This window comes from Pimephales promelas, chromosome 1 (genome assembly GCF_988280905.1).
Source record: "Pimephales promelas chromosome 1, fPimPro1.hap1.1, whole genome shotgun sequence".
NCBI classification, from domain to species: domain Eukaryota; kingdom Metazoa; phylum Chordata; class Actinopteri; order Cypriniformes; family Leuciscidae; genus Pimephales; species Pimephales promelas.
Genome location: NC_142769.1, coordinates 50,520,001 through 50,535,576, shown reverse-complemented (window position 1 = coordinate 50,535,576; position 15,576 = coordinate 50,520,001). Strand labels below are relative to the sequence as shown.

General features: G+C 38.4%; 2 protein-coding genes across 2 annotated transcripts in view; both read right to left on the bottom strand.

The window, feature by feature from the left end:
- LOC120461294 (basement membrane-specific heparan sulfate proteoglycan core protein) overlaps positions 1-15,576 on the bottom strand; it is a 182,836-nt gene that overhangs the window by 35,002 nt on the left and 132,258 nt on the right. The window lies entirely within an intron of this gene.
- LOC148998533 (B-cell receptor CD22-like) lies at positions 1,071-9,151 on the bottom strand. Its single transcript, XM_089131855.1, has 7 exons — positions 9,079-9,151; positions 7,852-8,073; positions 5,842-6,081; positions 3,504-3,776; positions 1,561-1,815; positions 1,216-1,479; positions 1,071-1,120 (listed from the first exon to the last, which is right to left on the bottom strand). The coding sequence occupies exons 1-7, from the start codon at positions 9,149-9,151 to the stop codon at positions 1,071-1,073; spliced, it is 1,377 nt and encodes a 458-aa protein (XP_088987981.1).

Genomic DNA, 15,576 nt, shown 5'->3' with positions numbered 1-15,576 from the left:
ACCGACGATCCGAGAGGCGCATCAAGAGACATCAGTGGGTGGCTGGCACCCCCCTGGCATCTGGTTTCCCTTGCTCCATCTGCGGACGAGTGTGCGGCTCAAGGATCGGACTCAATGCCCACGAGAAGTGGCACCAGCGGCAAGGTCGCTGAACCCAACCCCCCCTCCTACCCCCACCCCTGGAGCAAGTGTCATCATCGAATGCGATGGACAGCTAAGAGTGTGTGTGTGTGAGTGGTTTTCTTTGTTTCTTTTTTAGGAGAATAGAGAGGACCCTTTGGGTTGAGTGACGTCGTCTCCAGGGCTGCCTAAGTTGAAGATCCTTGTTGGATGTGGTGTTGTCTTTTGAGATAGTTTGAGTCATTTTATAAAATAAAAGTGATTTCATTATTTGTACCTCACCATGTCTCCTGCCTGACTTCAACCGAAACGAATTAAACACTTTTAATTCCTTGTCACAATTATTCCATAGGTTTAGTCCTTTAACAGATATGCATCTATTTTTTTTTTTGTATTAGTTCTTGCTCTCACTTTTTTAAACACATTCCTCTTAGTTGATACTGACTTTCTCTTATTTCGAACAGCCTCTGAACACAGTTTGGAAGTAAATTCTTAAGCTTTAAATATGGTCTGTGCAGTATAAAGGTCAACTAAATCAACAAATTTTAAAGCTTGTAAATTAATAAATAATCTATTTGTTGGTTCATAATAGTCTGTCCGTTTAACAATTCTTATTGCTTTATATAATGAATAGAGGAATGAGAAGCAAGGATACATGATATACATGAAAGTCCAGGATGCAGCAATGCGGCCGGTTTGTAGCATTACAAGTGTTAGCTTTCAGCTTTATACTCGTCTTACTTCTTCTGTGCCTTTGTGGTGTGTATCGCATTACAATATAACCTGTGAATCGAGCAGTTCTGATCTGCTGTACACTAAATATGTGGACAAATACGAAGAGCGCTGGGTCACTGTGTGTGACTGTCATCTTGTATTTCTATCCTGATCTCAGTCTGACTGAGGACAGATGATCAAGTCTCAAGGCTTGTTTGCTACACAGACGGTTTCATTCATCTCAGATAATCTGAAGAGCAGAAGCTCATGGATGAACTGAACATGTCTGGAGGATAAAGATCATGAAGAAAAATAAATCTGAGCTAACTTTCTATATACAATGTCTTCAGGTTAAAGTGATGAACTGATGAACACACTCACCTGATACTGTCAGTGTAACTCCATCACTGATCTCTGAGTACTGTGGGGTTTCAGTCTGAGTTCCTCTACATCTGTACAGACCAGCATGAGACGAATCCACAGATGTGATTATATAGATCTGGTCTGTTCTTCTGCGGTTATCTTGATCTTTATACCAGCTGTACGTCCAGACTCCTGTCTCCTGTATGTCACATGTGAGAGTGACTCTCTCTCCTCTGAACACACGGACATCAGGCTCCACCTTCACTACAGGTTTGGGTCTCTCTGTGAAATGAGCAAACACACACTTCATGTTTCTTTCACTGAAAAATAAATAATAAATCTACAAAGTAAAAGAGCTCTTACCTCTCACTGTTATCTGTATTGCTTTACTGGGGTCTGTATATGAGTTTCCTCGCTCTGCTCTACACTCGTATGTTCCTCCATCAGAGACTCTCACAGAACTGATAGTTTTAGTTCCTGCATCATCACCGGATTCCCAGTTTGAGTCTTTCCTCCACTGAAACGTCCATCCAGTTGATCTTCCCACGTCACAGCTGAGAGTAACTGTGTCTCCAGTGAACACTGAACTCTGGGGCTTTACAGTCAGAGTCGGTTTATCTGGAAGTGAACAGTGATGCAGTGTTGAGCTCTTTTATATTTATCACTCAGTGCCCTCTCACACACCCGGTGCAATGCAGTTTTTTTGTGCCAGATTCAGCAATGATGCAGTAGATTATTCATTTTCACGTCCTGTGCCACATTGTTTAAATCGCAAATGCATGTTTGTCCATGTGTGTGCTGGTCTGAAAACGAGGTGTGTTCAGGCGCATTATTGGATCTGGCGCGATTTTGAGAAAACGTAGAACGTTGAGGATTTGCGCACCAATCGGTCGTTGTCAGACACGTGGGTTTGTTGTGTGTGACGTCAACGCGGCGCCATTTTTGAGGTATCTCTACTGCCTGTGAGCATTGAAGAGATTACGAGAGTAGAGATAACAAGTAAATAACTCGCAAAACTGCAGAAGCACAAGAAAACAATACACTGATGTGAATAAGTTTGGACACCCATGCTAAAGTTGCCTAAAAAGAGGAATTAAAAAAATCATCTTTTGGATATTGATTTTAATGCCTTAATTAGAAAAATGAGGAAAACTCCAACCTTTAAGGACACCAATTTTCTTTGTGAATGAATAATGTATCATAAATAAATAAATATTTTTCCTTAAAATACAGGGTGCATAAGTCAGGGCACCCCTATGTTAAATTCCCACAGATTTTTATTTTTAAAAGCCAGTTATTTCATGGATCCAGGATAATATGCATCCTGATAAAGTTCCCTTGGCCTTTGGGATTAAAATATCCCCACATCATCACACACCTAGAGATCGGCATGGTTTTACTTCAGTTAGCCTAATAGCTGGTTAGATTTGCACTGAAAGATGATCTTATGGAAAGTACCCCATGCCAATCTCTAGGTGTGGTGGAAGGTGTGTGATGATGTTTTTTTCTAGGACCTACCATTTTCGTACAGTTAGATTGAAAGTGACAGAAGTGCAAATGTTACAGCTTACCCCATATGCGGCAGGATCAATATCATGGATAGAGACATAGAAAAGGGCTGCACAGTTTTGCGATAAATAATAATAAATAAAATGATAAAATATTGTAATTGCAATTAAATTAGATTTGTGTGTGGCAGCTGCATGTACAATTATTATTATTAATAATGATAACAGTCATGATAATACAAATGAGCTTAAAATAAACATTTAAAGGGTTTATTGCATTAAAAACAGTCTGTCGCTAGAGCGCCTATTGAGATCGGGGAGTGAGTTTACTCGCACAGCAACTACCAGCTGGCCTCCGTTACACTCACCCCCCTAAACCTCTTAAAGCCCACGGACATTTCACCAAGTTACTGTATCCTTCACTAGGAATGTAAATAAATCCTGTAAAGTAAGTAACAGCAAATATAGGTTTGCTGTATTGATGATGATGATGATGATGATGATGATGATGATGATGATGATAGTGTCATGTTAAGGATGGTTTATTTTGAAAAAAAGAATGAAAAAAAACAACAGAATACCTTATGTCGATACCTTACAAATGGCGGCTACGCCCATAACGCACTTCGTGAATCGCGAGTGTGACGTCACCTGACAAAGACCGATTTCAGTTCCTCAAAATAACGAGCCAATAATGTGAATTGCTTATAAGAACAGATGTGGCTAATACAGAAGATCATAAGTGTTGAAATATGGATATTAAATGATGATTAAACAGATGTGAATATGAAGACTCACCTGATACAGTCAGTGTAACTCCATCACTGAAGTCTGTGTGTGAGTCTGATCTCTCTCCTCTACAACTGTATTTACCCCTGCGAGACGCATCAGCTGTGAAACTGTAATCTGCTGTTGTTGTTGTTGTATATTGATAGACAGTGTGTCCATCTTTAATCCAGCTGTATCTCCACTGAATGTTTCCTCCTCCCTGTATGTCACATGTGAGAGTGACTTTCTCTCCACTGAACACAGGCTGATCTGGCTTCACCTTCACTACAGGTTTTGGTCTCTCTGTATTAACACACACACATGAGTAAATATTGATTAAAACAGCATCACAGTTTCATGATCAATGTTACACTCAAAAAATGAAATGTTGACTTTAATTAACCTTTTTATGTAAACAGGTTCCACATAACTAGGTAACGTTTAACAAACTAGAATTTTAGGTCACCATTATGGAGATCAGTATCTGTTTTAGTTGGGCTCTTGACCCTCACAACATAAACTTTAAATTTTGTTTAGCAGCTGTATTTAAGTTATAACAGCCAGATGAACAGATAAATAAGGTGATTCAATGGTGCTGATTGTGTTTTAACATAATCATTATATCACAATCATTAACCCAGTTATGTGCAGCCTGTTGATATAACAAAGTTACTCAAAGCCAACTTATCATTTATTTGTCATGTTAAGGATGGTTTATTTTGAAAAAAAGAATGAAAAAACAATTCTCCAACAACAGAGCACCTCAGCATCGATACAGTACAAATGGTGGCTACGCCCATAATGCACTTTGTTAATCGCGAGTGTGACGTCACCTGACAAAGACCGATTTCAGTTCCTCAAAATAGTAACGAGCCAATAATGTGTCTGAACACACCTCGCTCTCAGTTTAGATAACGGTGCAGTATGTTTGCCCCTATAGCTGGGTTTAGACCATAGACCCTGACCTGTAACTCGGCGTAAATTCACATTACATGTTAACGCAGCCGTAGAGTTACTCATACTGAACTTGTGGCCGAATCCGACGAGCGTTGAGCGTTGAACTTGTTGGGTTGATGATGTTAGACAGTGGCCTCCAGTCACAGATGAAGGTACAAACAATTTTACAGATTATTTATGAAAATAGCTTGGCAAGCTAGGCTAACGTTAGCTAACGAGGAAACTATAAAAAGATCTGTACATTTGGCAACAATAAATAAATGAAGGACATCAAATAAACTCATTCATGTTTTTCATTTGTGTCCATTCTTTATATCATTTTCACATTGCAAAAGGCAAGGGTAAGGTACAGCTAGAAAGTATACATAATATTGACCAATTACTGTTTTTAAAACATGGAAAGAGGTCAATATAACAGCAGGAGAATTATTTCACATAACACATTTAGCTCAGGAAAGTCATTTAATGGCCATGTTAATTGAATAGAAAACAAATAGCTAGAGAGGAGATTTTGCTGAGCGCTAAGTGAATCCTCTTGAAACTCTTCACAAAGTGAATCCACCTCTTCTTGATATGATCATTTTTTGGAAATTTAAATAAAGACACCAATCTGTTTTGTAAGTGATGTCATCCAGGTAGTAGCCGACACATTTCCATGACAAAGGCATAGCTAGCTAGCAAACTGTAGGCTGTAGTTAGTTAGTTACTAATAGTCGCGATTATGCTCTAGTTCAGGGGAGGGCCAGCCTCAGGGGCTCCAGTAGGGGCATAAAGTGTTTTTAATAGGACAGATACTGTGTTATCAGCGATTTGGAAACTGAAAAAATGCATTTCATAACTTCAGTGACTTTATAGAGTTTATAACTCAAGACTCACATCTATATTTTAAAGTCCCCGTGAAATCAAAATTGAACCTATTTACTTTGTTAGCCCATATTACTAGTCTTGTGGTGAACAATTAATCCGTGCAAGTGAATATATATTAAAAAAATGTTTTACCTTAGTAATCTTTAATCAAAATCTGAAAAGTTACTTCCGGTCTGGAACGGTTTCTTTTTCTGATGACGTAGGTTTCACAGTTTGGGTGGGGAAACGCTTAACCACTCCCCTCAAACCGTTAGTTTGCTATGAGCGAGAGATGGAGAGGAGGAGCGCTAGAGTAAAACCCTGCCCTCTGTTCAATATTCCGTTTCACTTGGAAATACGTCACAGCACTGGAGAAAAATCGTTTGCAACTTCCGGTTCACGGGGACTTTAAAGTCACAATGAATGATGTATTCTGAAATGTGAATGTTGCACTCACGAACAGAGGACAATCTGAATGTGAGCTTGCAATCGATTGTAAGAAACATGCAGAGTTTAATTGCACTAAATAAATGATGATTAAACAGATGTGAATATGAAGACTCACCCAAAACAGTCAGTGTAACTCCATCACTGATGTCTGATCTCGTTGCTTCACAGCTGTATTGACCGCCATCAGACACAGATGTGATATTGTAGTCTCTCTCAGTGTGTGGGATGACTAAACCATCTTTAATCCAGCTGTATCTCCACTGAATGTTTCCTCCTCTCTGTATGTCACATGTGAGAGTGACTCTCTCTCCTCTGAACACAGGCTGATCTGGCGTCACCTTCACTACAGGTTTTCCTGAAAAACATAGAAGTGAATATTGAAAAAGTGTTGCAGAATAATGATCTGTCAGTAGCTCAAAATGTCCTTAGCTGAAAATCAGCATGTCTAATGTCTAAGGTAATCATTACAAATACACGGACGCCGCTGCGGGCGTTTCGGATCTGCCGCAAATGCTGTACAGTGAATGATCAGTCTGTCTCTATCTGCAGATCTGTAATAAACAACAATTTTTCATATTACGTATTATTGTTTCTTAATTACCTTGACTAATTATGGTCTTCAAAGTATGCGTTTTCACATTTTTATTTATGACAATTTTTTTTTTTTTTAAAGACAACCAATTTGTATGATTTACATGTAAAACTGACACAGCAACCTCCTGCACGAGTACACAAAGTGGCTCAAAGTGAGATATTCATCACAAGAATCACTAAATTCACTGTTGGGAATCTGAGCTACTGACATGATGACTCCTGAGTGCATCTTCAACAACAGTTTAGCGGCCAGGACTCGGGGCTTACGAACACCAGGCTAAAGCGTCCGTCCAAAATGTCACGGTTATCGTGCACACCGAGCTGCCCAGCACAAACTCCCAACCTTCCTGTATCCTTCACTTGCCTCTGTTAGTGCAACAAGAGGAGAGACGACAACAACTATCAGATTTGCATCCCTATCGTTCGCCTTAGCTAACTCATTCACCACTAGCGGAGTGAGCTGGAAAATCAAACTTTTCCCGAACCCCGCCACTCCCTCTATTCGCTGATTGGTCCTACAAAAAATTGATTTCTGGAAACCTAAGAATATACAGCAGTCCCAGACGTAGTACTGTAGCTAGAAAAGTTCGTCACCAGCACTAAATGAGACGTGTGTTAAATCCAATGTAGCCACTGCCATCTATCGGCACCTGTATATAACGATGAACTTGAACGCACATTATATGAAAGGCACGTAGGAGATTACGGTCCCTATCCACATTATTTTCCCCCGGCCTTAATTTGAGACCGGCCTTTATTTGTCCGTGTTGACCACGCCCCCAGCCACTATCAGAGCCCCGGCGTTTATTTGAATAGCGGTTTTATTTGAGGAAATACGGTATTCAGATTTCCACAGCTAGGGTCCTTACAAACATAAAGAAATCTTCCCACATTACTCCGATTTTACGCAGACTTCATTGGCTACCAGTGCGTTTTCTCATTAACTACAAGATTATCCTAATCACAATTAAAAGCACTTCATTTCAGTCCCACAATCCAGTCCAAAAATTCAATCCTTTCAGTCAGCAGAAGTGTCCAAAGTCATTAATATAGAAATATTAGAAGCAATAAGCTGTGAAAGAGAACTGAATCTGCTACTGACAGGATGATTTCTGTGTAAGCGCTTCGAGTGAAACACGGACGAGCAAAGTATCCTAAAATAGTCAATAGCTCTTTAGTCAAAAAGGATCCTGACCCCTGAACTAAAGTGTCAAATCAGACTATTTCTTTAGGAGACAATACCTTTATTTATGCACTTTGATCTTTAAAACTTTGCAGACCTTTACATTAAAAAAACATCCCTGCATGAAAGCTATTCGAAAAAGCTAAACGAGGCTTTAAAGAAATAAGCAGAAAACAGTTTATACTGAGTATATTCAATTATCAGTTCTCCATCTGAGGGAATGAAGACTAAAGGTGAATTGCTGTCGTAAGAACAGATGTGGCTGATAGAGGAGAGCATAAGAAAAGTGTTGAACCACAAATATGGATTTTAAATTATCATTAAAAACAGTTGAATATGAAGACTCACCTGATACAGTTACTTTAAAACCACCACTGTCCCATGATCTCGTTGCATTACAGCTGTATGGACCACCATCAGACACAGATTCGATATCGTAGTCTCTCTCAGTTCTGTGTGAGATGACTGAACCATCTTTAATCCAGCTGTATGTCCACTGAATGTCTTTTCCTCCCTGTATGTCACATGTGAGAGTGACTGTCTGAGACGGCTCTGGATACTCTGTCTCTGCTGGTGTTAAAATTGAAAAAAGTATTTCAGAATCAAGATCACTGTCATGAACTCAAAACTGTGAGAAATAGACTATTAAATTAAAGATTTAGTTTGCTTGTGTTGATTACATTGAAAATGTTTTCATTTATTGTTAAAATTAAATAGAACATTGACATATACTGTAGGTTAGCCCACATGTATGTTCCAATTGCTGCTTTATATACAGTATATATATATATATATACTGTAAAAAATATTGATGAACTTAAAAAGTAAGTAACCTGGTTGCCTTAAAATTTTAAGTTGATTGAACTGGAAAAGTGAGTTAATACAATGAAGGAGATTAATTTAATCATCAGAAACTCAAAATAATACGTTATCTCAACTAAATAAATTATTATAAAGTTGATTTGACAAAAGAAAATATGTTGTGTTATATATATATATATATATATTCACATGTATATATATATATATATATATATATATATATATATATATTCACATGTATATATATACATACGGTGGGTACGGAAAGTATTCAGAGTGTTCAAGTATTCAATAAAGTATTCAATATTTATTTATTTAAGTTTTATTCATTCGTTTTTTTTATCTTTCATTTTTTGGCGATAAAATAAAAACCGATGTCTTTACATAAATTTGTCAAATGTTAACATATTGTTTATGGCTTTTGATATGTTTTTTTTATTATTTTTTTATACAATGTTTGTAACCAAGGACAGCACTTGTGTAACTATTATGTTTAGATTGTTGTGATAACCTTTCTGATACATTTACTGTGTTAAACTCATTAACAGTAAAGGAGTTATAATGAACACGTGGTCCAAAACGGACCCAAGTAAGAAGTTAACACGGCTTGTGTCATTTTTAACACATCTTTTCTAGGAGTGTGTAAATAACATTAATAGGAAATTTCATATCATAAGATTGAAATGAATTTAACTTATAGAGTAAATATATATGATTACAACAGGTTAGCAACTATGGTTTTGGGAAACGCACCCTTGGCCGGTAGATGAGGCTGTTTACAGTCAGCAAGATTCAACTTCACACTAAATGAATAAAAGCTTAGCATTGGTGCACACGATCTTAATGACAGAGAGTCAATAATTTTGATCTTTGGAAATCATTGTCTGACTGAACTATACAACGGCAAGATTGTGTTTGCACTAAACTATACAACTGCAAGACAGCAGTTTCAGCAGCACGAGGAACTACACAAGAATGATGCCGTGTGGAAATGTGTGACTGCAATATTTGGAATAAACATCAGCAAAGAGACAAAATGTGGGTCCTGATCTGATCCATGTAGACAATAAACATAAAAAAATAATAAAAATAAAAACTAGGGCTGTGCAAAAGTTAATTGCGATTAATCGCATCCAAAATAAAAGTCTGTGTTTACATAGTATATTTGTGTGTGCTGTATATAATTATTTTGTATATATAAATACACACACATGCATGTATATGTTTAAGAAAATGTGTTATTCCTATATAAAATATTTATATTTATATAATATAGATTATGTATTTATATATATATACAGAATTTAAGCGCAAATAATTCTTAAATATATACATGCATTCATAGGTATTTATATATACAAAATAATTATATACAGCACACTCAAATATATTATGTAAACACAGACTTTTATTTTGGATGCGATTAATCGCAATTAACTTTTGCACAGCCCTAATAAAAACACAATCCACATTGGTTAAACACTGTAAATACAATTTAATCCGGGTACACACTTAAATGTAAGGCCAATTATGAATGTAATTTGATACTTATGACTGATCATGCCCAAACGGGCTGCGTCCGAGACTGAAGTTACTTTCAGTCGGTGTTTAAAATCTGCTGCAGTCTGTAAGTGTGTTTAGTTCAGTCTTAGATTATTTCAGCTAGTCGTTAAGTGTGTCCCCAGAGTTATTGTAATAATGCATATACAGTACCTTCAGCATCATCACCCATCTCATCTTCAGTGCGTCCAGAGAGAAGGAGGGACACCAGCACTAAAAGCAGAAGAAACACAGATGAAGCTTTTCCATTCATTCAACACAATGTAAATCACACACTGAAACATGTCTAGAGTTTATTCTACATGAACTGAAAGTGTTTTTCTGTTCTGATATTCATTCATTTGAGAACTGATGGATTATTCTCCAGCATTTAAAGGGTTAGTTCCCTCAAATCATCTTCATCTTCAGAAGACATATTACGATATTTTTGCTGAAATTTGAGAGCTTCTGACCCCACATAGCCAGAAACGTCATTTAAACTTTCAAGACCTAGAAAGGTAATAAAGACATCAATAAAATAGTCCACGTGGCCGATGCTGGTCACATGATCACCTCGACACATGCGTGTGATGCTGACGGAGGAGTTAGCCAATAATGAGCTGGCGTTCTGACGTCGAACCCGGAAGCGCTGCACTGTTTACACTACACCAACAGCAGAGGAGACTTACGTGGAAGACAAGAAATTGTTGAATAAAGTTCAAAACTGTTAATGGGGTAACAGCTTAAGACCCAGGACCAGATATGATGAAAGAAGACCTGGGGCCTGTACCATGATGGTAGTTGAACAAACTCAGGGTTGCAGGACTAGTTTCGAATTGACAAAACCAAACCAGTCCAACCAGGCTTTGTTGGTGCCATAATGCTGATCATCCACTTTCTCTGTCAACTCTGGCTTTGATCCTTAGTTTAGGAGTTTAGGTGTGACATCAGTAGCGAACAGCCAATCACATGCTGAGAAAGAGTGAAACTCATTCAAAACTCATTTAAATTAATTTCTCACGAGAGAAGCAGCGCAATTCACGTATTAAATAAAAGTATTAAAATATTAAGAATTTAAACAAATTTACACAGCAAGAAAAAAAATAGCTGTTTGTGAAAGAGGACAACTAAAAGAAAGTCTCGCTACTGTATATCAGTGCAAGAAAAAGTTGTGAAGTTAGTTTATGTTGATTAATTGAACATTTAAGCTCACATGTTGTCATTTTATAGCTTCATTTATTGATTCTAAAGCGTATTTATATTGCCTTTATATATATATATATATATATGAAGAGTTCAGATGCAAAAGCCTCTAAATGCCATTTGAAATTTTCTTCTAAAATGACCATTTTTATGAAGCTTGTATATATATGTTCAGTAATTTCACTTAAATGACAATTAATAGGTAATCTTCATTGCCATTTAAGTGAAATTACTGAACTTAAATATACAAGCTTGATAAAAATGATCATTTTAGAAGAAAATTTCAAATGGCATTTAGAGGCTTTTGCATCTGAACTCTTCATATATATATATATATATATATATATATATATATATATATATTCATTTAAAATCTGCGTAATAATAATTTATGAACTTAAATTAGATTGTTTTTGGATATAATAATTACAGAAATAATTTCTAAATCATACAAATTTATTGACTAAAAGCCATGATTTTGTCTTTTAAAATTATTTGCTGTGGAGTGACTTTATCGTGTCATACATGTGTCACTTTGCTCACAGCTGATTGGTCCAAGTTTGGTTTGCAACCTCTTACCTGGAACATTACCTGCCCTGAACCAGGTTAGCCGTGGAGTGTAAGTTACTATGGCGATGAACACTGTTAAAAGCCGAACCACTTTCATGGCACCTAAAACACAGGGTTGCCACAAACTAAACTGAAACATAGCTGGCTAGCCACCTAAACCGGCTTCATGGTACAGGCCCCAGGAGTCATGAGGATCTATCAAATAGATAAACATTTACTGAAGAATAGTTTCCAGTTTCATCGGTAAAGCCAGGCTTCAAAGTCTCACGAGGAGGTCGTAGGCCAGAGACTCCACATTACACAAAATCTCACACCAGTTACACCATTTCCAAGGGCAAGCATGACATCAGTACAGACATGTTGGACACTTCTGATTGGCTAAGAGAACATAAAGTCTAAGCAAGTCTGCACATATGGATAGATAGGAAGTCGACATTAATCAGGATAGTTGTCGTCCGAAAGCAAATGGTCAGATCATTGTTATTTTTGCCCGCATCGTGACCGAATCCCAAACGACGCCTAGAAAAGTGGTCTTCTGAGAAGGAGATAGTGCACTTTTCTTTGCGTTCAGCCTCAACCCCAACTTTCTGATATGCGCGAGGACGACATCTCGATGCCGAATCGCCATCTGCTCCGTCTGAGCTAAAATCAACCAATCGTCAATATAATTGAGAATGCGAATGCCCTGAAGCCTCAGAGGCACTAGTGCTGCATTCATGCATTTCGTGAAAGTGCGGGGAGATAAACTAGACCGAACGGATGAACCCTGTAATGGTGCGCCTCGGCCCCGAAGGCAAACCTCACGAACTTCCTGTGTTGTGGAAGGATGGAAATGTGATTCTAGACAGAATGATTGAGAATATCTTGTGTTTTTGCCGGGGACTCGAGGCTCCACAGGATCGACTCCTATGATCTGAATTCTTTTAGATTGTTGATAAACATGAAATATATATATATTTAAAGGAAGAACAGTTTTCACTCCAAACATTTCACAAAATATAGCATTCAAAATATTAAACTAAATGCTGTTCAAATGTTCAGACACTCCTGTGGTTATTCTGCCAGTTTGAACTGACTTCATACAACCAATAAAAAAATGACAGCGAGGCCAGCATGTTAGCAATAACTGTAAAGTGTCCCAGAAAAGAGAAGTTAGTTCTGAGAAAAGCGTCATTTGATGGAAGATCCCACTTGGTTTGATCAACTGTGTCAAATGCAGTGAAACTCAGACACATCTATGAGTGATTAAAGTGTCTAAATAGGTTTTGCAATTATTTCTTAAGACGGACAGAGAGAAAGAGAAATGATAGAGAAGCTGATTGTGTGTCAGGTCACTGTTCTCAAGCTCTCTGAGTCTCTGATGGAGAGTTTATTTAAAGGGCTGGTTGATTATGATTTCACTTTTCTAACTTTAGTTAGTGTGTAATGTTACTGTTTGAGCATTAAAAACATCTGCAAAGTTACAACTCTCAAAGTTCAGAGCAAAGGGAGATATCTGCTTTTAAAGAAATCATTTTTTAAGGACTACAACAATCGGCTGGTAGGAACTACACAACATTCCTCTAATTACTGCCCTACAATTTATATAAACCCCGCCCCCTGAACGCACAGTCCATTTTGAGAAGCGGACGAGCCGTTGTAGTCACTCTGTTTGCATCTCATTACAGTTCCTTCCTATACGAGCGATAGATCCTGACAGAATATGCTAAATGAAGATAGTTAACTCCACATCAGCAACATAAATTCATCAACTAACCATTCAGAGACGTCCTGTTGCTTCCTACATGTTGTAATGTATTAATATTACCCAGATTATATTCGTCTGAAGGAAGAAAGTAATATACACCTAGGTTGGCTTGAGAGTGAGTAAATCATGGGATAATTTTCACTTTAATGTGAACTACTCCTTTAATCATATGATTACCACTCTGACCAAAGTGCGCTTGTGTTCGGTTCTACACGGATACTGTGTGTTGCTCCCATAGACAGTATAAGAAGTGGACAAAGCATCTCATTGGAACTCCATTGATACAAGTGAAGCCCGTTTTTGACGATTTTTTAGCACTTCCGTTCTTGACGCGCAGACTCAAACAGCAGACTGATCTCATGAAGTAGCGTGTGTATGCCACGCCAATTCGTATTTCCATTTTTGGCGTGCTATCAAGACGCATAATCGCCTTTCAGCGTGTTTATGAACGCCGTTGACTTAACGTTATATAAATATATGACTTACCTCAACCCCGTCCCTAAACCTAACCGTCACTGGGGTTAATGGCATTTATGACTGGAGATTTGACTGCGTGTACAGACACGCGGAACTACGCGGACGTTAATGGCGTAGACATACACGCATACACGCGGATAGCTCAAAATGCACCACCTGACTCGAAAGTGGCGTGTATGTTTACGCAAAAGTCATGATGTCATGTTGCAAACAGAGCTTAACGACGTAGATGTGACGTGAGCAACCCGTTACCCGTCTGTCTTCTAGTGTTGTGGCATGAGAAATCTGAATCATTCTCTTCCGAAACACGCAGAGACGGAGAGTGTGAATAGGAGCTGTCCATGAGCGAGGAGAAGGAGACAATTCTGCTACGTATTCTGATTAATTATTTTGTCATTTTGCCTCCACGTTTCCCCGATTGCGCGTGAGCTTCTCCTCCTGTCCATACGGTAATCTCTCTACTGTGCGACAGAGAGTCGCTTGGTTTTGACGCAATCGTCGCAATAGCCTACTTTTACAAAAAACTGCTTCTACGGGGCCGTAACATAAGCTACAAGGTAATGGAGCATTTTATACATTGTCGTGTTTCTTATAGAAATAAATAATCGACAAATGGGGTCTTCAAACGCCTCAAATGTAAAGTTATTCGCTGTCAAAGTGACGCAAAAATGAATGGGAGTCAATGGAAATGCTAACGCAAGTGAAGTTCTGCTACAAGATGGTGGCTCCCGCGAGGCTTCAACTTCCGGTCGATGGATTACCCCAGCCCGTTCTCATCCTTTAACGTCATATAGAACGCTATATGCAAAAACGGCGCTATACTACGCACATGGCACCCTTTATCGTTAAAATAACACGTGAACCCAAGACGTTATAAATCCTTTAGCGTGAATATGACATGCACACCCTACCCCACACCTAAACTTAGCCCTCACAGCGCGTGTTATATTAACGATAACGGGTGCCATGTGCGTAGTATAGCGCCGTTTTGTCATATAGCGTTCTATATGACGTTAAAGGATGAGAATGCGTTGATTACCCCCTTGGTTGTTCCAGCCTGTTCTCATCCCAAGGCGTCATATACTGACGCTTTCACCAATGCGGATTCATCCAACGCACATGGCACCCTTTAGCGTCAACTTGAGATCCAAATATATATGCGCCAGAAGGCGCCTCCTAGTGGTCTAACCCTAACACCACCCCAGACCTAAACCTACCCATAACTGAAACGTGTTATATTGACAATAAAGGGTGCCATGTCCGTCTAATTATTATTAATCTAATCTAACCATTACTGGTGCACAAGCAAAACATAGTCATTGCCCCGTCGTCTGCATCAATAGCCTTGTGGGAAGCTCGGTTTATCGAAGTTTGAGTTCCAGCTTGTGAACCTTTCCCCATCACCCCCCACCCCAGAACTGTAAGAGTCTCACAATTATCTGAGTATATTAACAGTGAACCCCTAGCCTTTATTTTAAGATCTTTATTTGAACATGGGAACATGATACTTTGTTGGCTCGTTCTTACAATATGTATGTGGTTATATCACTGAGAGAGACCCCTCCCCCATTAGCCAATCACTGTGGTCATAGTTTCTAGCCAAGCGTGATGACATCATCCATAGCAACGAGGTCAATCCCGCCCTTTCTCTTCTCCTCTCTCTCTCTTCCTTTGTAAAAGTTGATCTCAGCAGGTTTGTGAATAGGTTTTAAGAG